Raw genomic sequence first — 21,388 nt, forward strand, 5'->3', positions numbered from 1 at the left:
AGTAGGAGAGAAGAACCCATTAGAGATGTGATTCCCTGAACCATCGATAACTTTCTTGTAAAGAGGAACCAAAACAACAAAGCCACCACAATCATCATCTTCAGTTTTAAAACCTGGTCCATGTGGCTCAACCCAACCAATAGACCACTCAGGATCATCAGGCTCAGGAAACACAACATTCCCCATCTTATCCTCTTCTCCTGATCCTGATCCTGACCCACCTCTTCCAATCCATCCTCCTCTCTTGGTCTTCTTCACCGATGAAGAGGAAGAAGAACCAGACTTATTAATAGCCTTCTTGAGTGAAGGACTCAGTGAAGAAGAAGAAGAAGATCCTTTAGTGATCGAATCTTTCTTCTCTCTATCTTTAGTGTTATTACCACCACACAACCACCTCGGAAGACGAGGAAACGAGACTGCCATCTTCTTCTTCTTCTTTTTTTTTTTTGGTTTCCTTCCTTAAAAAAACTCCTCCGAACCCCCGGAGAAAACTCTAATCATTCAGCCATGCTGGATCGATGCTTTTATCTTCTTCTTCTTCTTCAACCTGTTCACAATAAATAAACACTTTTTTAAAAAAACCATCAATTTCCATTAATAATAATAATAATGTCACCATTATGATGACAATGACCAAACACAAATTGACTTTTACTACACGAATTTCACAACTTCAAAAGAGAAAAGAAAATTTCAAATCCATTAATACTGTTTTATGATGTAATCTAATGAAACTGAACTCATCACATAGATTAAAACACGAAATTTCCTAATTGAAACAAACAAAAAAAATTAATAGTCAGATTTAAATCTTCGGGAATTCAACAATTTCAGATCCCAGTTTCCTTTGCGGATTTGTTCATCAATGGAAAGTAATTAAATAAATGAACACTTCCATCAGATCGGTGGTTCAATTTCTTACTATAAAAAATAAAAAAATCAAAAGCGAACGAGAATTGGAAGGAAGAAAAACAAAAAGGGGGAAAATCAAAAGCCTCCCGATGCCCGTCAAAAACACGGCAAGGCTTCACCGGAAAATTCGGCGGAAATAAATGCGAAAAAATCGGAAGAAGAGTAAATAAAAATCTCCGGGGAACGTAAGATTACCGAGAGAGAAAATAAGAAGAATTAAAAAAAAAAAAAGAATCGACGATCGAAGAAAACCCTAAAAAAAGAGAGAATTGCGTCGTTTCGTCCGTCGTTTCGTCCGTCGTCTCTGATGACTCTCTTCTTCTTTCTGACTTTTCTCTGACTTGGTTACAGAGAGAGAAGCTCATCCTTGTTGGGCTCTGCTTCCTTTATTTATATTACTCTCTTTTTTTTTTTTTTTAATCTTTATATTTTTATTATGGCCGTTTTAATTGGGCCTCGCTTCTGTGGAAACCCAATAAAGATTGATCCGACGGTTGGTAGCGGTTTACTTGCTTTCGTGGCAACTGTTTATCTACGGTTCTACCATACACTTCACAACACTCGATCCTTTTTTCAATAAACGAATATCAGGGGATTTATTTTGTTGGAAAATAAACAAATTATATTGACTTAAATAAAAACGAAACGATTTTCTTGTTAATTTTTTTTTTCTTCTTTTTTTCTATAATGATGATAGAGTTAAAGGAGTAGATAGATTATATTGGAATTTTCAGTTTAGAAAATAATTACTACGTTCATGCATTTATCCGGAATCAATCATTCTGGTTTTCTGTATGGATTTTTGTGTAACTATTATAGAGATACCTAATTAGTTTTAACTAATAGAAAGTTAATTAAATCTCAATTGCTAGTACCTTGTGATCCATGTATTATATTGTCGTTAAACTTTGATTAGTGTTATTATCAGAGCCTTCATCTCTTAAAACGTACCTCTAACCTTAATACATCATGAATGTTATATAGACTAATTAACATATTAATAAAAAAATGTTTATTTAATTAACGGTCGCACAAAAACCTGCAAAATTATGGGTAACAGACGTCATAAGAAGTAAAATTAGAGGCACCTTTGACCAATAGGTCAGCTTTTTTGGTCACTATTCTTAATTTATTTCAGTTTCTTCACATCGACAAGTCTCAAAATTATTATTAATTGATTCATATACGATGATTACAGAGATTATATAGTGGATTTATTAGAATCCGAAAGTATTACAATTAGCATATTCTATAGTACACTTTCTGTTTTGAAATTTTCATTATACATGGGATAATGATAATCCTTAAAAGAGCCAAAAAAATCTTATTTATAACAAATCAGATTCATACATACATCCAAATTCTAATCAAACTATACTCTTTTTATTAAGCCTCAAGAACACAAAGCTAAAACACCAAACTAGCCTCATCAAGAATCGAGTTTTTATTTTTATTATTATTACCAGACATCTAAAGATCAAGACTTCTCAAACATGGCACATACAATCCGGAGCAGGATAAGTATAAATCGACTGTTTAGGTTTCCGTAACCGGATCTGACCTTGTCTATTCACATGTCCTTCACCAAGCGCTTGTTGGAAATCAACCCAAGTGATGCTTTTGTTGAGGAAAAGTTGTCCGATTAACGCCATGTTTGGTCTGATTGTCTTGAGATTCTCGAATGTTCGATGACCAACAAGAGCGTTGTGCATGTTTCCAGGTGATGCAGATATGAATATGTCACTGTGCATACTTACGTAGTAATCAAGTGCAGCTAACAAAGAAGCTTTGCCTTTGATTCGAGCTCGTTCTTCTGAAGAAGCAAGACTTCTTTTGTCTTCCATTCTTGGGAAAACTTGTCTTAGTGTTGAGATTCTAGCTTCTCCTCCATATACCTGAAATTCCAAAAACACAGAAACGGAAGCATTATGATGCAGCAATACTAACGAGTAACAAGTCTTGAAACGAGTAATATAACTGAAGAGACTGACCTTGTGGGATGCAAGATAGAGACGAGTATTGTTGTCAAATCCAAAAGCAGCTAAAAGAAGTCCCATTTCTTCTGGTGTTAAAGGACATCGTCCTTGGCTTCTCAACTCTTCATCTGTGAATTGTGAATTCAAAACTCTTCCTTGCCAAATCATTTGTCTGTATTTCGCCAATGCAAGTTTCTCGGCTTTGCCTCCGCCGAAATCACACGCCGAGTGCGCAGCCATGTCCTGTAATCATAACAGGAAGAAACACTTCTTATGATCATATAACTCAAAAGAGACATGATCAAATGTTTCAAGTAGGATGCACAAAGAATATAATATACCTTGTCGAAACGAAGATGAAGCACGGCGAATTTACCAGGCTCTTGTCTGCTGTGTGAGTTGGTCATCTCTCTTAAATGATCCACATTGGTCTGTTCTTTATTATTTCTCCATGAGGGGTTTCTAAGACGGCTCACAAGAGCATCACCGAGTGATCTAATGTGGGGGACAAAGCGTAAAGCTTGGAAATTTACTTTGCATCTTAGCCGTTGGATATCAGCAGGTAGGTGGTCAAACGATAGACGGTGAGAGAATGGAGATATAGCAGCAATCCCATAACTACAAAACAAAACACAAAAAAGCTTCACACTTAGTCTGAAAGGCAAAAACTTTAGCCTCATGTTGTTCTTATTTTATACTACTCAGATTAAGTAAAAGACCTACCTCTGTAGAACCGGTGAGACGTTTTCGATATACCAATTCGCAGAAGCATGAACAGGTGCGGTTTTGACTCGGGTTTCACGAACTGCGGTACCGTAATACTCTCTTGTACTCCAAGAGTATTCACCAGGAAGTTCTCTGACTACCCTTATGTCATCTTTTAACGAATCAATGAAATGATCGACGTCAAAGATATCAACAAAAGAGCTGCACACAGAAAGAGAGAAAAAAAAATACACAACTTCAGCTTCGAACAATCCTCAAGGCAACAACACAACTCTCTGTTCAAAGGAAGAAACATTACCTTGTATCTTGCCAAACAGGATTCACTTCGAGATACGGGATCACGAGTGTTGCGTTTAATATCTTAGCAACCGCAACTGCATCACATATCCCCATTCGCTGCTGATTAAGTCCTCCATCGAGAAATACCTGAATATATCCCTCGGATTTAATCGGTAATGCTGCTCCAAGACAACAAGATTTGTCATAGGTCAGTATAATCCGAAAACTAAATGGGAAATTATCAAAAAAAATTGTCAATACTTACAAGGGGAGTTTCCCAAATCAATACAAGGACTCCATCCTTGATCAGTCAATGGCCTCCACAGATCAGACTGTTCTCCACTTGACTGAAATCAAAAGAAACAACAAAAAAAAAGTCAGATATTTTTTTTTTTAACTGTCTGAAATCGGAAATGAGATCATGAGAGAAACATTTAAATTTACCCGTTGCAAAGCGCTCTTTAGCAAAGATAAATGTCTTGGCTTTATCGTGATCACGTCCTGCAAAATGAAATGGTTTGATTTTAATGAGAAGAACATCACTACTTAACTAACTCAAGAGACACACACACACTCTTTGACTTGAAATTGAACTAGTCTTAAATTTATTTTCCGGTCACAAAACTAGTCAAATTCCTAATAAATCCGGAGAATAATTAATCAAAATCGTTAGTGAATTCTTTAAAATTCAACAAACCACAGAAGAAGAGTCAATCAACAACAAAACACAACCACCGTTGATGTCTCTTTCTCATTGTCATTCTACAAACGAATACAAATTAAGAAATATCTTCACTAAGAAAGTTGAAACTACTATTTCAGGATATCCTAAGAGTCTAAGACCATCATAGTTTAATGAACTTTCTACAATCCAACCAAAAGAAAACCCCAAAAGCTGATATTTAGCATTTTCCCGGAATCCAACCAAAAGAATCCCTGGAAAATAGGAGAAAGAGGAGATTTTTTTTTTGGTTTTTTCCCCAACTTACAGATGAAGAAGACGAAGTCGAAGCGTTGTTACAGAGCAAAACGACGAAGAAGAGCAAACAGAGAATCCTTCTTCTCAGGAAGACATTATCTTTCGAATCATAAAGATTCATCCTTTAATCTTCTCCCAGGCGAGTAAGAAAAAAAAAGTACAAACCCAGATCCAGTTTCCGGTAAAGTTGAAGACTTTCTTATTGATTCAATCAATCAAATACCAAGGAAACGAAAGATCAGAAAATTTGCCAAGAAGACGACACAAAGCAGAGAGTTAGAAAGAAACGAAACCAAAGTCACATGAATCAGAATGCTCTCTTGTCTCTTTCTCGTTTCTTCTTCTTCCACTTTTTTTCTTCTTTCTCTTCTTCTTCTTCAATACACACTTAAGGATGAAGTTTGGGATTAAAAATGTTTGATCAAGTTCCCAGAACGGTTTATAGTACTAGTAAAGGACTAGAGAGAGAGGGAGGGAGAGGGAGAGGGAGAGGGAGAGAGAGAGAGAGAGAGAGCGCGTGAATGTGTATCACATGGACACCTGTTCATTAAATTTGCTGTCCTGTCTCCATGGGGTCCCCCGTCTCTCTTCTCTCTTCCCCACAATACAATGAAGTAAATAAAAAATCTCGTGACACGAAAAATGGAGATTAAATTAACTTTTTCTATGGGACTCCTGAATGACAACGTTGCTTATACTATTACTGATTATCCCACTAACTATATGACAATTATACTAATAAATCTATTAAAACCTTAAGTTCGATGGAAAACAATTTTCATATCAGGTATCATATCTTTAAAAAATCAAAAAATACTAGTTTAAGGAAACAAAATCAAGAGATACTAGTATGTTTTTGTTACTCTCTCTCTTAGGTAGTAGATTTTGTTTTTCTATATGTGTTGATATATGGATAAATAGAGTTTGTTTACTATGGCAAGTTTGAATAGTGAAATAATAATCGGTTACGCTGTTATGATGATATATATAACGCCTGAACTTATGATTATCACGGTTCTATATAATTATCAATTATGTGATTATTGCATAATTTACATATATTCTATAATTATCAACAGATATGGAAAATAATGTCATTAAATATCACAACTGATTTTCCATAATGACTAAATAAATAACTAAACATTTTGTCGTCGACTAGTCGGAAGTTGATGATGTTGGTTTAGATTTATAAGAAAAACAAAAACAAATTCTTCAATGTAAAAATCAATGATAAAAATCTCCAAAATTTTCATTTAGGGAATTAATCAATTTGGAATATTTGGACCTCGGAAAGAAATATTCACAACAAAAAAAATTCTATCACACTCGTTCGTCATCTAATTAATTACTACTATACTATACTATTACGTCGCCATCATCACTAAACAACACATTAGAGGTACCACAGACACGACAGTCGACATAAGCTAATGGCCTTGGATTAGATTAGTGGCGCTATCTATCTACAGCTATTTATTTATTTTGCTTGATGATAGCTAAGTTTTTATTTAATCCTCGTGAAAATAAACCCAAAAATATCAAAAAGACTGTGAAAACATTGGGAATAAGAGTGCATTACTATTAGATTTTTGGACCGTTGGGACAGATAAAGACAGCTCTTTTTTTTTTTGTTTTTTTTTCCGAAAAGACAGCTTATATATACGCATGGCTGTAACAAAAATTTGGCTTTTCATGTCTTTTATACAGCGTATATATTTTGCGAAAATAAAATTTAATAGTAGTAGAAAATAGTGTTAGAAAATATGTGAATTTGCTTGGGGGGCACCGACACTTGGTTGTGTTCATCCCAAATCCCATTTACAGCTTGACTTTAAGATTTTCATATCTATCAAAAGATCCACTCTTCTCGCTTCGTGTCCTTCTTTCCCTCTCTTCTTTTTTCACCCACTTTTTTTTCCTTACTTTTTAATTTCCCAACTAATAATTGTTTCCTATAGTTAATAATAATAGTAGTAGTACATCACATTACTCTTTATTATTTCTGCGTTTGGCTAAACATCTAAAAAAAGTTACTCGAGAACGAATATCACTCCTTACATTATACACTTTTTGTTAGGCTAGATTTTTTTAACATATTTATAAAACATATCTCGTTTGGTAAATCAACCTAATAGAAATAAATTACTATAGCGAAAGAGATATAAAAAAAAGAACAATAATAGAATGATATTTAATGAAAAGAGTGATAGGTTAAATTTATAGTACGTACTACTACTAACATTATAAAATTGATAAGATATTGATTCGGCGAGAACGTGAGAGATTAATTTGGAGTACACATGATTAATGTATCATGGACGTGATTTTTCAAAGGTTTTTGATGAAGCAGCATTATACGATTTGTTCTTGGCGTGGGAATATGATTCTCCTAGTCCTACTTTTCTTTTTCAGTATTTATCATATTTTTCCTTCAACTAAGCAATTATTAAGCCGTACGTTGATATGTGTTTTAAAGGAAAATAAAAGTTGGTCATACAATAAATAAACAAGAAAAAGTTTTTAAAGCATAGGAAAAGTTATGGAAGTTGAGTTGAATGCTACTATTAAAGTGTTTCGTACATAAACAAAACTTGTTTAAAGTTAAAGTTTCGGGATACAAAATTTCACATAGAACGAATTAGTATTAAACAACGAAATTCATGAATTTATCCAAAGTTGATCTAAAGCGCAATTAAAGTTAATAGTACCACAACGCCAAGAATCTCACCATTTTTAATTTCGTTAGAAAATCATTTTTAAGTATCAGTGAATTAAACTTATCATATTCGTGTTCCAGCTTTTTAGTCCAAATCAGTGGACGAAATAAAGAGAAACAATTACTTGAGCATCTCTAACATAATAAAGTTTTGTTTATTATGTCTTAAGCATCGACACTAAATAGGCTTTAAGCCATTTTCACAAGTTTTTAAAGCCCTTAAGATTTTATTTAAATGCTTTCAGCATTGACACTACATAAATAGGCTTTAAGCTCTGTTCACAACCAGTTTTAATGCCGCTTAAAACAAGATTATTTAAGCTTATAATGATCTTGGCTTACAAATCACATGGGCCTGATCAAATTAAGAAAAGCCCTATCATTGGACTAGATTGTTTATAAAAAGGTCCAGGAATCGTAAGACTTTGGGCCTTTTAATTAAAATTAATTGAAGCATTGAGAAATAATTATTTATAGTTTTATATATATTCACAAGCTCAAATATTTCCCACTTGAGTGGGTACTTCATTCATAAAGTAGACCCCCACCAGAATTTGTAATCACTAGTATAAATAACATAACTAATAATTATTTACCTTCAATGACACGCTATCTGGTCGGTCCAAAAAGAAATAAATAACAAATAAAATTCATAAGCACCACACAGATCTCTGCCTATATGATTATACTGCGTGTGCCATTATCATTTAATCGATTAAAATTCGATTTTTTTTGTTTTTGCATTGGACCTTTATCATGAATCATGAGTATCATCTTATGCCATTGATTCTTTAATCGTATTAAACTATAAAGACTACTACTGTAGCTACCTTCTCATTGCACCGTAATTTCGAAGTGTCATTGTGTTTTATTTACTAGTCTCTATATAATTTAATCAATCAATAAAAAAAAAAATGCTATATTTGATATATTCCTGACTTTGTATAGTTTAAAAAAGGACTGGAAAAAAATTAAAAATAATGAAGCAAAATCGAACACGAGAAGGCGTCGTTAACGCACAGCACAAAATATTTTGTGTCTTAAAAGACGTTTTGGTGTCTCTGTCATTTTATTGGTTTTTAATTTTGTTTATTAAAAAAGGAAGAACATATCAAAAACGACATCGTATAATATTCATTGCCTCTGCCTTTCATTTTTTTTTTATATCTGTGAGAGAGAGAGAGAGAGACAAAGAGACAAAGTAAGAAAAAAAAAAAAAAAGAGAACACAAAAATTTGGATTTGGAGGTAATAAATTTCAAAAAATTTAGAATGTTTTCGCTTGGAAGATTCTGAGATTCTCAGCTCCCAGAATTGTGGTGGGGGTTTGTGGCTAAATCTGGAATAGGATTAGGGTTTTTTTTTTTCTGCTTTGTGAATTTGTAAAAAATGGCGGAGCAGAAGAGTAATAATAACAATAATACCAATAGGTGGAACTGGGAGGTTACTGGGTTCGAATCGAGGAAGTCTTCTTCTAGTGAGGAAGGCGTTCATCGGACTCCGTCGTCTACGGTTCGACGGTACTCGATCCCGAAGAACTCGCACTCGTCGGAGCTTGCGTCTAAGGTTCAGAGTTTGAAGGATAAAGTTCAGGTGTGATTATTTCCTTATTGTTTCTTTTGTCATATGAAATCTTAGAGATTTGAATGTGAATGTGGTTGGATTAGTAATTTTTTTTTTTTGTTTTTTTTTGAAAGCTACGTTTCTATTAAGAGAATTGATTTTTATGTTTAGACGAGTATAGAGCTGAGCTTGTTACAAGTTTTTAGTAAAATGCTATTGCGTGTTGAGTGAGTAGGGATGCTTGATGAAAAATTTAGTGGGATGGTTGAAGCTATTGTTTAAGAAAAGTGGGTTTTTGGTTAAACAGCTTGCAAAGGACGATTATGTGGGATTGAGACAGGAAGCTACTGATCTTCAAGAGTACTCTAATGCCAAGCTTGAAAGGGTTACACGTTATTTAGGTGTTCTCGCTGATAAAAGTCGTAAACTTGGTAAGTTTTTAGTTCCCTTCACTGTATTCCTTGTGAAGTTTTGACAACAATGTAGGTTCTTAGTAATTCTTTTCTGGAAATTATCATATATCTTTATCTATATACCTCTTGCAATAGGATTTTTGTTACTATTATCTCCTTCATGTTTGTTTCTTGTGGTGAATTTGGTTGAATGTGTTTTGTTCACTTATCTGCATAGCCTATCACAGATCAATATGCCCTTGAGACCGAGGCTAGGATATCTCCGCTTATCAACGAGAAGAAAAGACTGTTCAATGACTTATTGACGACCAAAGGTGCACATCTTCCATTTACGACGTGATTAGTCTTTTCTCTGTGCCCCATTTCTCTATCTATACTTTTTGTGGATTTTGCCTTCAACACTTGATTTTCTATATGATCTGAATGTGTAGTTTATTTCTACCTTTCAGGGAACGTAAAGGTGTTTTGTCGAGCAAGACCATTATTTGAAGACGAGGGTCCTTCTATTATTGAATTCCCTGATAACTGTACCATACGTGTAAACACTAGTGATGATACTCTGACCAATCCTAAGAAAGAATATGAATTTGACCGAGTTTATGGACCTCAAGCTGGACAAGGTGAGTTAGCATACTTCACCGTTGATGTAGTCTTACAAATATAATCTATGTATTCCTTATAATGTGGAACTTATTCAGTAAATGTTCCCCAGCTTCATTGTTCAGTGATGTCCAACCATTTGTTCAATCTGCGCTGGATGGGTCTAACGTCTCTATATTTGCCTATGGACAAACTCACGCAGGGAAGACATATACAATGGTTACCCCTCCTTTCCCTTTCCTCTCTGAAATTTTGAAATTAGATATTGATCTTGTTTGGTATCCGTATTATAGATGTTGTTCTGCTTCTAAACATTCTGCTTGTTACTAGCGTATTTGCATGTTTATGCTTCCTATACATTTTGGCTTTGTAACAATCCCAAAATATCTATGTGAATGAACATTTGAACTGTGGACAAAATTTCATGGTGACAGGTTTTAATACGATAGGCAAGCGCATGTATGTTCATAGTGTATCTTAGCGATTTAGGAGAGTTCTACATAAGGCAATGCCTCTCTGTTAGTTTGAGTGATATGATGTTGGTTTTTTCGCAGGAAGGATCTGATCAGGACCATGGTTTATATGCTCGTTGTTTTGAGGAACTTATCAACTTGGCCAATTCTGATTCAACTTCAACATCTCAGTTCAGTTTCTCTGTTTCCGTTTTTGAGCTCTATAACGAACAGGTGCGTCCTTTTTCATGTTAAGTCCTAATACTTAGGTATGTTGTTTTAGAAGGGAAACATGATTATGATATGCAATTAAAAGTCTTTTCTAATTCCGAAACTTTCATTTTCTAGATCAGGGATTTACTCTTGGGTTGTCAGAGCAACTTGCCGAAGATCAATATGGGTTTACGCGAATCTGTTATAGAACTAGCGCAGGAAAAAGTTGATAATCCATCTGAGTTCTTGAGAGTCCTGATATCTGCATTTCAAAAAAGGGGGAATGATAAATCAAAGTCTAATGTGACCCACTTGTATGTTTTATTTTGTGCTTAACTCTTAGTTTATGCTTATAATTCTCTGCTCTCATGCTATATTTTTTTCCGGATTTCTGCTCTCTTGGTAGGATCGTCTCAGTACACATTCGCTATAGCAATACGATTACTAGAGAAAATGTAAATAGCAAGCTCTCTTTAGTTGACCTGGCTGGAAGTGAAGGTTTAACTGTGGAAGATGACAATGGAGATCATGTAACTGATCTGCTCCATGTAACGAATTCAATCTCCGCGTAAGTTTAAATGTCCTTCCCCGTTCCTATTTTTTTTTTTGGTACTTTACAATTGTATATCGTACCTATATTGTGACTATTTACCAATAGTCCTAATAGCCTTTGCTGACTGCACACGTCTCGTATTCTGTAGGCTGGGAGATGTTTTATCCTCTTTGACGTCAAAAAAAGATACGATTCCTTACGAGAACTCATTTCTTACGAGAATACTTGCAGATTCACTAGGTAAATGCTTCTCCTATCCAGTGCATGTGCCTCTACGTTTTCTTTGTGTTAAGGATTTCTCCCTAGTGCTTGAAGCTATGTTTAAATGAGAACAATTTTCTGTAACGTACAGGGGGGAGCTCCAAAACATTGATGGTCGTCAATATTTGTCCAAGTGCTCGGAACTTGTCTGAGATAATGTCATGTCTCAATTATGCCGCTAGAGCTAGGAATACTGTACCAAGCCTTGGGAATCGAGACACAATTAAGAAATGGAGAGACGTGGTAAGTGGAATTAGAGAATTGCCATCTACCTTCCTCTCCTGTCTCTTGACTTTGCTCCATATAGATGATTCTAAATTTTCAAATTATAATACATATTCTGGAACTTCAGTAATACCTCATGGATGAAGAACAAAGATTAAGTTTCTATAACTAAAGTAAATCAGAGCGTGAAAGTGATTAGTTGACAGACATTTAGGATTTGACTTGATAGTTTGCTGGTTTGATTTTTTTGGTTGAAATGCAAAATTAATTAAATAGAACAGAGCTATTAGATCAGAGACAGAGCTATTCTATACACATAGCTAATGATAGCTTAAGTAACAGAGCTATTTGCTGGTTTGATTTCTTTCTCTTTTGGATTTTACTTCATTTCTTTAGAGAACAGATTTGGTAACTTTTTATTCTAAGTTGCTATTCGTTTTATATATTTACACGTAGTTTGAAAATATCATTCTTCCTGCAGGCAAATGATGCTCGGAAGGAGTTATTGGAGAAGGAGAGGGAAACTCAGCGTCTAAAACAAGAGGTTACGGGTTTAAAACAAGCACTTAAAGAAGCAAATGATCAATCTGTACTTCTCTATAATGAAGTACAGAGAGCGTGGAGAGTTTCATTCACACTGCAATCAGATTTAAAGGTATTCAATGCTGACTGGGATAGTGTCTCCTTATTTCAGTTATTCCTTATAAGATTCCTTTCTGCTAACGATTTACTTATTTGTTTTTGCAGTCAGAGAATACGATGGTTGCAGACAAGCATAAAATAGAAAAGGAGCAGAATTCTCAGTTAAGAAATCAAATAGCTCAACTTTTACAGTTCGAACAGGAACAGAAGCTGCAGGTGCAACAACAAGATTCCACCATTCAAAGTCTCCAGGTTGGTACTTCATTAGTATCTACTTTCTAAACTTTGGCACATGTCTCCTCGCCTTTATCTTAAACATCTACATAACAGAAAAATAGATGGTAAAATTGCTTTCAAGTAGCCTTTTCTGAATTTGATAGCCGTGACATTCACTTTCCCTTTTTTTTTAACCTAAATTTTGTGCAGTCTAAAATGAAAGACTTAGAATCACAACTAAGGGAAGCCCTGAAGCCCAGAGCAGCTGAGAACACAGTCGATTCTTCTGCAGTTACCAAGAAACTTGAGGAAGAACTGAAAAAACGTGATGCACTGATTGAGGTTCTGCGTTGTCTTCCTATTGGGCACATTTTAATTAGTGACCTCCATATTTTTTATTTACCCAAATAGTATTTGGCCTGAAACATGTGTCTGAAGAGAGTAGTTGCTTTCTGCAGAGGTTGCATGAAGAAAATGAAAAATTGTTTGACAGATTAACAGAAAAGTCGGTGGCTAGCTCGACTCAGGTGATTCTTTTCTCTATTTGTACACTGTGCATGATTCAGCATCACAACATGGACGCTTCTCTTTTTTGGAGCTGTCGGCAGAAAAATCAGTCTCTCTCTTCTCTTCATTAATTGTTACTAATTGCCATACAGATAGAGATTTTCCTGCCCCAGCTAGCTATTTGCTTAAGCTTTCTCATCCATTGTTGTATATAGGTATCTAGCCCCTCATCAAAAGCTTCACCAACAGTGCAGCCTGCAGATGTTGACAGGTAGTTATGTGATCACTTGGAACCATTTAATCCAAAATCCTGTCTTCTCTATTTTTGTTTACTTCCCCTTACCACCTGATATGTATTTTTCTTCAGGAAAAATAGCGCTGGCGCTTTAGCATTTTCAGTGGATAAAAATGAAGGCGCTATTACAATAATAAAATCCAGCTCTGAATTAGTAAAAACCACTCCAGCTGGAGAATACTTAACAGCTGCATTGAATGATTTTGATCCCGAACAATATGAAGGTCTTGCAGCCATTGCTGATGGCGCAAACAAGCTTCTTATGCTGGTACTGCCACCGTGTTAATATTTGATGTGGAGTAACCTTTTATATTTTTCAGGGATGTAAATAACTGAATTTATTTTACCACAATTTGAAGATAGAACTACAGTAAATTCTGTTTGTATATGTATATATATATATATATATCTGTTTGGGATAGGTCTTCAAATAATAGGTTAATATGTTAAGAGAATTTATGGGTTTTATTGTTGGACTTGCAGGTCTTGGCAGCTGTCATAAAGGCTGGTGCTTCCAGAGAGCATGAAATCCTTGCTGAGATAAGAGATGCTGTCTTTTCATTTATGCGGAAAATGGAACCAAGAAGAGTAATGGATACAATGCTTGTTTCTCGAGTCAGGATATTGTACATAAGGTCCTTACTTGCACGATCACCTGAGCTTCAGTCGATCAAGGTGAGCAGAACCAGATTTAATTAGCTAATTTTCCTTTTAGCTTTTCCTGCTGGTGTGTGACACTAAGTCTCTTCTCCCGGAAAAGATCAATCTCACGTCACCCACTTCTTNTATTTTTCAGGGATGTAAATAACTGAATTTATTTTACCACAATTTGAAGATAGAACTACAGTAAATTCTGTTTGTATATGTATATATATATATATATATCTGTTTGGGATAGGTCTTCAAATAATAGGTTAATATGTTAAGAGAATTTATGGGTTTTATTGTTGGACTTGCAGGTCTTGGCAGCTGTCATAAAGGCTGGTGCTTCCAGAGAGCATGAAATCCTTGCTGAGATAAGAGATGCTGTCTTTTCATTTATGCGGAAAATGGAACCAAGAAGAGTAATGGATACAATGCTTGTTTCTCGAGTCAGGATATTGTACATAAGGTCCTTACTTGCACGATCACCTGAGCTTCAGTCGACCAAGGTGAGCAGAACCAGATTTAATTAGCTAATTTTCCTTTTAGCTTTTCCTGCTGGTGTGTGACACTAAGTCTCTTCTCCCGGAAAAGATCAATCTCACGTCACCCACTTCTTTTAGGTTGCTCCTGTTGAACGCTTTCTGGAGAAGCCATATACTAGTCGAACTAGAAGCTCCAGCGGGAGTAGCAGCCCAGGTAGATCACCAGTTCGATATCATGATGAGCTGATTCATGGCTTTAAAGTAAATTTAAAGCCAGACAAGAAAAGTAAGTTGGTATCTGTAGTTTCAAGAATCCGTGGACATGACCAGGTAAGATATCTATGAGTCCCAGAGATGCTTTATTTAACCTTATAATGATTATCCAAGATACAAACATACATGCTTCTCTTGTTTCTAATTTTTCTTAGGATACTGGGAGGCAGCAGGTGACTGGAGGAAAGCTGAGGGAGATACAAGATGAAGCCAAAAGTTTTGCCATTGGAAACCAACCCTTGGCTGCTTTATTTGTTCACACTCCGGCTGGTGAACTGCAAAGACAGATTAGGTCATGGCTGGTAGAAAGTTTTGAGTTTCTCTCTGTTACAGCAGATGATGTTTCAGGAGGAACTACTGGCCAATTAGAGCTTCTTTCCACAGCAATTATGGATGGCTGGATGGCTGGAGTAGGAGCTGCGGTGCCACCTCACACGGACGCTTTAGGACAGCTTTTATCTGAGTATGCAAAACGAGTCTACACTTCTCAGATGCAGCATTTAAAGGTATATATGCCATGTCAAAGGTGAACTTGATGTGTTTTTGTTTTCGAGTTGAAAATTTCAGAATGATTTCAGCAGTAACTGATTTTAAATAAGAAATCTGATAAGGGATTATGTTGAGATCTCGGTCTTAGTCGCTAGAGAACTTGTTTGCCATGTGAGATCTGATATGGGAGTGTTTGATTAGGATATTTCTGGTACTTTGGCTTCGGAAGAAGCAGAAGATGCTGGCCAAGTCGCGAAGCTTCGATCAGCTCTCGAGTCTGTTGACCACAAAAGAAGAAAGGTAAACCCTGAAAAAGAACCATATGCTCTCATAACGTTAATCTCAGTCTTGATCTCCTAAGAGTTTTTCACGTACCTTAAATTCAATTTTCGTTCTATATATCAGGTTTTGGAACAGATGAGAAGTGATGCAGCTTTGTTTACCTTGGACGAAGGCAATTCCCCTGTTCAAAATCCTTCTACAGCAGCGGAAGACTCAAGATTAGCCTCTCTCATTTCTCTAGATGCCATACTAAAGCAAGTCAAGGTATATATGACTCTTATCTTTTTTTTTTTTTTTTTTTTTTNGAATCTAATGTTAAATTATATTCAAAGAAAAAATTACACTAATACAACGAGTGCAGCGTTAACTGAGAAGATAGAGCTGAAAACTAAAAGATTTAAACAGAGTTTAGTGAGAAAAAAGACTAAGAACACGCTTGTAGCCACATTTGAAAAGCCTCATCATACCGACGATCCCCCAGCCGTCCAATCGCCAGGAGCTGATCCCGAACTTGCCGGTCAATCCATCCAACCAAATATATAGCAGAATGTGGCGGATCACCATGTCTTCTGCCATTGCGTTCGCGCCAAATAGTATACACCACCACTTGAAAGACGTACCGGAGGAGGAAACCTTCAACGCGGGGGAGAGTGGAGAGCGATAGATGAGCCATGACAGCAGACCAATCCGTAGAAAACTGAGCCTTAAACAGCCCCTTGGCGAGAGCCGACCACACCCCAGAGACAAAAGAGCAAGAGAAAAACAGGTGAGCTCGCGTTTCTAACATGGAGTTGCAGAAAACACAAGTTCCTGCAGCAGTCCCACTCCACATAACCATTCGATCCCCTGTCGGAAGACGATCTTGTACAGCTAACCATACACAGAAAGAGAATTTTGGTGTGCCATGCGTAAACCAAACCCCCTTATGCCATGAGACCGTATTAGTCGTAGTTCGGATATGATTCCAAGTATCCTTTGTTGAGAAAGACGTCTTAAACACATCACTCCGACCTCGCCATAGAACTCGATCATCTGATTCCCGACGCAGGTCCCTTAGAGAAACCAGAGCCTGCTCCACCACATTTAGTTGGTCACCTCTATGTCGACGCCGGTGTCGACGTAATACCCACACTTCAGCCAAGGAAAGCTGCTTACTTATCCCCAAGTCAAAAACCCCGCGCTCCCCAAACACATCCATGAGTCTACCCAAATCCGACCACCAATCATACCAGAAGGAGGTGCTTTGTCCATTCCCTACATCAATCTTACAAAAGTTTCTCGCTATACCCCGATATTTGAGAAGCTTCTTCCAAATCCACGAATCCACACTGGTTTTCTCCCGCACCGACCAAAAGGATGCCCCCTTTAACAAATTTGCCTTGACCCACTTAACCCATAGAGAGTCACCGTTAGACACCACTCGCCAAATCAACTTCAAACAGCTCACAATGTTTGCTTCATGAAGCGACCGGAGACCAAGCCCACCTTCAACTTTAGGCCTACACACTACTCCCCNAAATCCGACCACCAATCATACCAGAAGGAGGTGCTTTGTCCATTCCCTACATCAATCTTACAAAAGTTTCTCGCTATACCCCGATATTTGAGAAGCTTCTTCCAAATCCACGAATCCACACTGGTTTTCTCCCGCACCGACCAAAAGGATGCCCCCTTTAACAAATTTGCCTTGACCCACTTAACCCATAGAGAGTCACCGTTAGACACCACTCGCCAAATCAACTTCAAACAGCTCACAATGTTTGCTTCATGAAGCGACCGGAGACCAAGCCCACCTTCAACTTTAGACCTACACACTACTTCCCACGAGACCTTTGCTTTGTTGGGATTCATATCTGGACCCGACCAGAGAAAGGCCGCACACATGGAATCAATCTCCTTTAAACATCCCTTTGGTAAGCAAAACGCACCTAGCCAAAAATTACACACACTCCAAAGGACCGACGATATCAGGTTAAAACGGCCTGCAAATGATAAATGGTGTGCTGTCCACGAACCAATACGCTGGCGAATTTGTTCGAGCAGAGGAGAGTAATCAACGGTGGTAAGCTGCTTTGTGACCAGTGGCAGCCCCAAATAACGAACCGGCAATTGTCCCACAGTAAACGGGTAACGAGTAGCCCGATCAACGGTAGCTCCCGCCAAATAAAGCGTGGATTTCTCCATACTAATCTTCAGCCCTGAAATCTTAGCAAACTCCTCAAACACAGCAACAATCCCCTTGATAGACCGCATCTTACCATCAGTAAGCACCATGAGATCATCCGCAAAGCTCAAATGAGTTAACCCCAAATGCTTACAGCGAGGATGATAACCAAAAAACCGCTCCCCCGCCGCCTTATCCAACTTTTTAGAGAGAACATCCATACAGATGACAAAGAGGTAAGGTGATAAAGAACAACCCTGTCGAAGGCCTCTACAGCTCCGAAAAAAACCCGCAAGTTCCCCATTAACCTGAACTGAAAATGAGGCTGTAGTAACACAACGCATCAACCAATGGATGAATAACTGCGGAAACTGCATAGCTGATAGAGTCTTGGAGAGAAAGGACCACTGCACTGAATCAAAAGCTTTGGAAACATCAATCTTAATAGCACACCTGCTAGAAACCGAGCCCTTGTGGTAGTCCTTAACCAATTCAGTGGCTAATAACACATTCTCGATCAACAACCTATCCGTAACAAAAGCTGATTGGTTGCTCGAGATAAACTTTGGGAGCACTCGCTTCAATCTGTTTGCTAAGATTTTCGATATCACCTTGTACAGCACGTTACAACACGAGATAGGACGATAATCCTTCATTTGTCTAGCTTCCAACGACTTAGGAATCAACGCTAAAATGGTAGTGTTGATGCCCTTGGGCAAAAAACCCGTAGCAAAAAACGACTGGACCGCCAACACAAACTCCCTTCCAATGGTCGACCAGGTAGCTTTAAAAAACTCCACCGTGTATCCGTCCGGTCTAGGAGATTTATCACACGGCATAGAAAAAAGGACCGTCTTTACCTCAGCACCCGTCACATCCCGGGTTAGAGCTTGCTGATCCACGTTTGAACAACGAAAAGGCAGCAAACGCTCAAGATCATCAACAGTGGCCCCTTGAAAATCCCCCGGAACGAACTGCAAAAATTCTCGAAAATGCCGTTCAGCCTCGAGTTTGATATCAGCCGCCGCCACAACTACCCGACCATCAAGGCACTGAATCTCCCTAATACTGTTTCTGGCTTCCCTCACCTTAGCCGCTCGATGAAAGGTTTTGTTGTTTCTATCCCCCACCTGTAACCAATGTAACTTCGACTTCTGCTTGAGATATTTCTCCTCCAAACCGGCCAAAAAATCCCATTTTTTATAAGCCTCTTTTTCCTCCTCCATGGCCTGAGACGAGGGGTGCATTGCAGTGGCTTGTTGCTTCTGACAAAGTGTGGTAAACGCCTCCTTTGTTTTCCGAATCAGATCCCCCATTCTTCTCTTTGCCAGGCTCCTTAACTTTGGCTTTAACCCTTTCAACTTCTTGGAAAAACGAAACAAAGTGGAAGTAGAAAGGAACAGAGGTGCTGTTTCCTGCCAATAGTCACGCACCAGTGGCTGAAAATCCTCCATTTCAGTCAAACAATTAACAAACTTAAAAGGTCGACGCTTGACAACAGGAGCAGCATCACCCTGAAGCATAAGCCGGCAATGCAAGTGGTCAGAGACACCCCCGGCAGCAAACACATTATAACTCTGCGGAAAACATTGTTCCCAAACTGTATTCACCATCACCCTATCCAACTTCTTAAGGATCAAGTCAGCATCACGTTTATTTCCCCATGTAAACAGAGGACCATGGGAAGCCAGATCCACCAACGAACAAGAGTTAATAACAGCTTGAAATTCACGCATTCCCGCCGTGACCATCGGACTTGCATCAAAGCGAGAATGTTCAGCCATATCAAGCGTTTCATTAAAGTCCCCCAAAAGTACCCATGGCTTGTTGCGAAACAAAGGAGAATCAGAATGATCTCTTATTTCCTGCCACAGTACTCTCCGTGCCTCTACCGTATTCAAAGCATACACAAATGAACAAAAAAATTCCTCATCCTGGTTCTCAAGCTTCACAGAACACGTAATGATCTGTTCACTCTTAAAAACTGGATCAACCCTCACATTTTCTTTCCAGATCACCCAAATTCTCCCTCGACTATTATGTTCATAATTCGTCAGAAGCGACCAACCTGGAAACAACTTATTCCCCAAACTCAAAGACTTCTCTTCTTTTACTCGTGTCTCCAGCAGACAACCAAACTGAAACCCACTCTGCACAACCCACTCTTTAATTACGGAATGTTTAAACGTCCTATTCAATCCACGAACATTCCAGGAAAAACCTGACATTAAGGCTTTAACAGAGGTATCCTGCCCGGATTTCGACTCTGGTACTTTGTCAAGCCAGCAGGAAGGGTAGAAACATTTTTATTAGCCTTTTTTGAGCCTCGTAACAGGTAAGTACGCAGAGGGACCTCATTCTGCACACCCTGCTTAGCCACACCCTCCAGCCGAGCTGAAACGGAGGAATCCTCCGTACCAGATTTCAGAGTCTTATCATTTGAAACCATTACGAGTCTTTCTCTATCTTAGTTATGATTTTCTACAAGAAGATATAAAATCGTTTTTCTTCTTGAAGGAAATAACAAGACAAGCCTCTGTCCACGTTTTGAGTAAAAGCAAGAAGAAAGCATTGCTTGAGTCTCTTGATGAACTTAATGAACGAATGCCTTCTCTCCTTGATGTTGATCATCCATGTGCACAAAGAGAAATTGATACGGCTCACCAGTTGGTCGAGGTAAGTGATGAATACAAGTCGAGAAAAATAGATGTATCCAAAAGTCTTGAGAAGTTTAATAACTTGTTACTTGCTGTTTTTATTTATTGGACTGCAGACGATTCGAGAACAAGAGGACAATCTTCAAGACGAAAAGAGTCCTTCATTAGAATCAATATCGTCAACAGAAACCGATGTGTCTAAATGGAACGTTTTGCAATTCAACACGGGAGGCTCTTCAGCTCCATTCATCATAAAATGCGGAGCAAACTCCAACTCGGAGCTCGTAATCAAAGCGGATGCTCGTATTCAAGAATCTAGAGGAGGCGAAATCGTGAGAGTTGTGCCAAGACCTTCGGTTTTGGAAAACATGAGCTTAGAGGAAATGAAAGAAGTGTTTGGTCAGTTGCCCGAAGCTCTAAGTTCACTGGCCTTAGCTAGAACAGGTGATGGAACACGGGCTCGATATTCTAGACTCTACAGAACGCTAGCCATGAAGGTTCCCTCTCTAAGGGAACTCGTTGGAGAGCTTGAGAAAGGAGGGGTCTTAAAAGATACCAAATCGACGACTTAAAACATGAACAAAAACGAAGTTACATTTTGTACAAGTATTACATTTTTTTTTTTTTTACTGTGAGGCTTTTTTATACTTTGGACTTGTCTTTGTAATTTGTGTCTGTATTTTGGGGCCACCAATGGTGGTATAGTGTGTAAGAGCCGTTTCAGCTCGAATTTAGTGAATTCAACAAGTACCGTCCATGGTCATACACTCACTTGCTCTTATCGAAAAAAAAAACACAAAACCCTAGCCACGCGCCTCACACTCTTCACGCCCTTAAAACCTAAGGTTCACGCAACGGTGTCGTTT

The 21,388-nt window shown here is 37.8% G+C and overlaps 3 protein-coding genes across 5 annotated transcripts in view; 1 reads left to right on the top strand and 2 right to left on the bottom strand.

The window, feature by feature from the left end:
* The window catches only part of LOC104762708, an 8,377-nt gene extending 7,092 nt beyond the window's left edge, over positions 1–1,285 (bottom strand). Inside the window, exons 1-2 of one of the 3 annotated variants that reach the window (XM_010486051.2) lie at positions 1,165–1,285; positions 146–547 (exon numbers count right to left, since the gene is read on the bottom strand). In XM_010486051.2, the coding sequence (XP_010484353.1) occupies positions 146–423 (278 nt within the window). In that variant the 5' untranslated portion in view covers positions 424–547; positions 1,165–1,285. The other 2 variants (XM_010486052.2, XM_010486049.2) reach the window with 2 other exon arrangements.
* On the bottom strand, positions 2,211–5,384 carry LOC104762709 (uncharacterized protein At1g04910-like). The gene is made up of 8 exons (XM_010486053.2): positions 4,883–5,384; positions 4,338–4,394; positions 4,159–4,240; positions 3,913–4,072; positions 3,612–3,815; positions 3,230–3,506; positions 2,904–3,131; positions 2,211–2,807 (listed from the first exon to the last, which is right to left on the bottom strand). Exons 1-8 carry the CDS (start codon positions 4,991–4,993, stop codon positions 2,400–2,402), a joined length of 1,527 nt encoding a protein of 508 aa, XP_010484355.1. The 5' UTR covers positions 4,994–5,384; the 3' UTR covers positions 2,211–2,399.
* Positions 8,785–21,289, top strand: LOC104762710 (kinesin-like protein KIN-14B). Its single transcript, XM_010486054.2, has 23 exons — positions 8,785–9,183; positions 9,461–9,584; positions 9,794–9,880; positions 10,016–10,186; positions 10,279–10,385; positions 10,721–10,852; positions 10,967–11,145; positions 11,238–11,399; positions 11,533–11,624; positions 11,737–11,888; positions 12,352–12,525; positions 12,618–12,764; positions 12,939–13,070; positions 13,187–13,255; positions 13,451–13,506; positions 13,603–13,798; positions 14,014–14,205; positions 14,796–14,987; positions 15,086–15,436; positions 15,621–15,719; positions 15,825–15,965; positions 20,383–20,541; positions 20,639–21,289. Exons 1-23 carry the CDS (start codon positions 8,980–8,982, stop codon positions 21,092–21,094), a joined length of 3,774 nt encoding a protein of 1,257 aa, XP_010484356.1. The 5' UTR covers positions 8,785–8,979; the 3' UTR covers positions 21,095–21,289.

The sequence above is a fragment of the Camelina sativa genome, chromosome 18 (genome assembly GCF_000633955.1).
Source record: "Camelina sativa cultivar DH55 chromosome 18, Cs, whole genome shotgun sequence".
In the NCBI taxonomy this organism is placed as follows: Eukaryota; Viridiplantae; Streptophyta; class Magnoliopsida; order Brassicales; family Brassicaceae; genus Camelina; species Camelina sativa.

Coding starts and splice junctions, on each gene's coding strand:
- LOC104762709 (XM_010486053.2), bottom strand. CDS start 4,993: ATGAATCTTTATGATTCGAAAGATAATGTCTTCCTGAGAAGAAGGATT. Junction 3,507..3,611: donor GTCTCACCGGTTCTACAGAG/GTAGGTCTTTTA, acceptor TTTGTTTTGTAG/TTATGGGATTGCTGCTATAT. Junction 2,808..2,903: donor TCTATCTTGCATCCCACAAG/GTCAGTCTCTTC, acceptor TTGGAATTTCAG/GTATATGGAGGAGAAGCTAG.
- LOC104762710 (XM_010486054.2), top strand. CDS start 8,980: ATGGCGGAGCAGAAGAGTAATAATAACAATAATACCAATAGGTGGAAC. Junction 9,184..9,460: donor GTTTGAAGGATAAAGTTCAG/GTGTGATTATTT, acceptor TTGGTTAAACAG/CTTGCAAAGGACGATTATGT. Junction 14,206..14,795: donor CTGAGCTTCAGTCGATCAAG/GTGAGCAGAACC, acceptor CACTTCTTTTAG/GTTGCTCCTGTTGAACGCTT.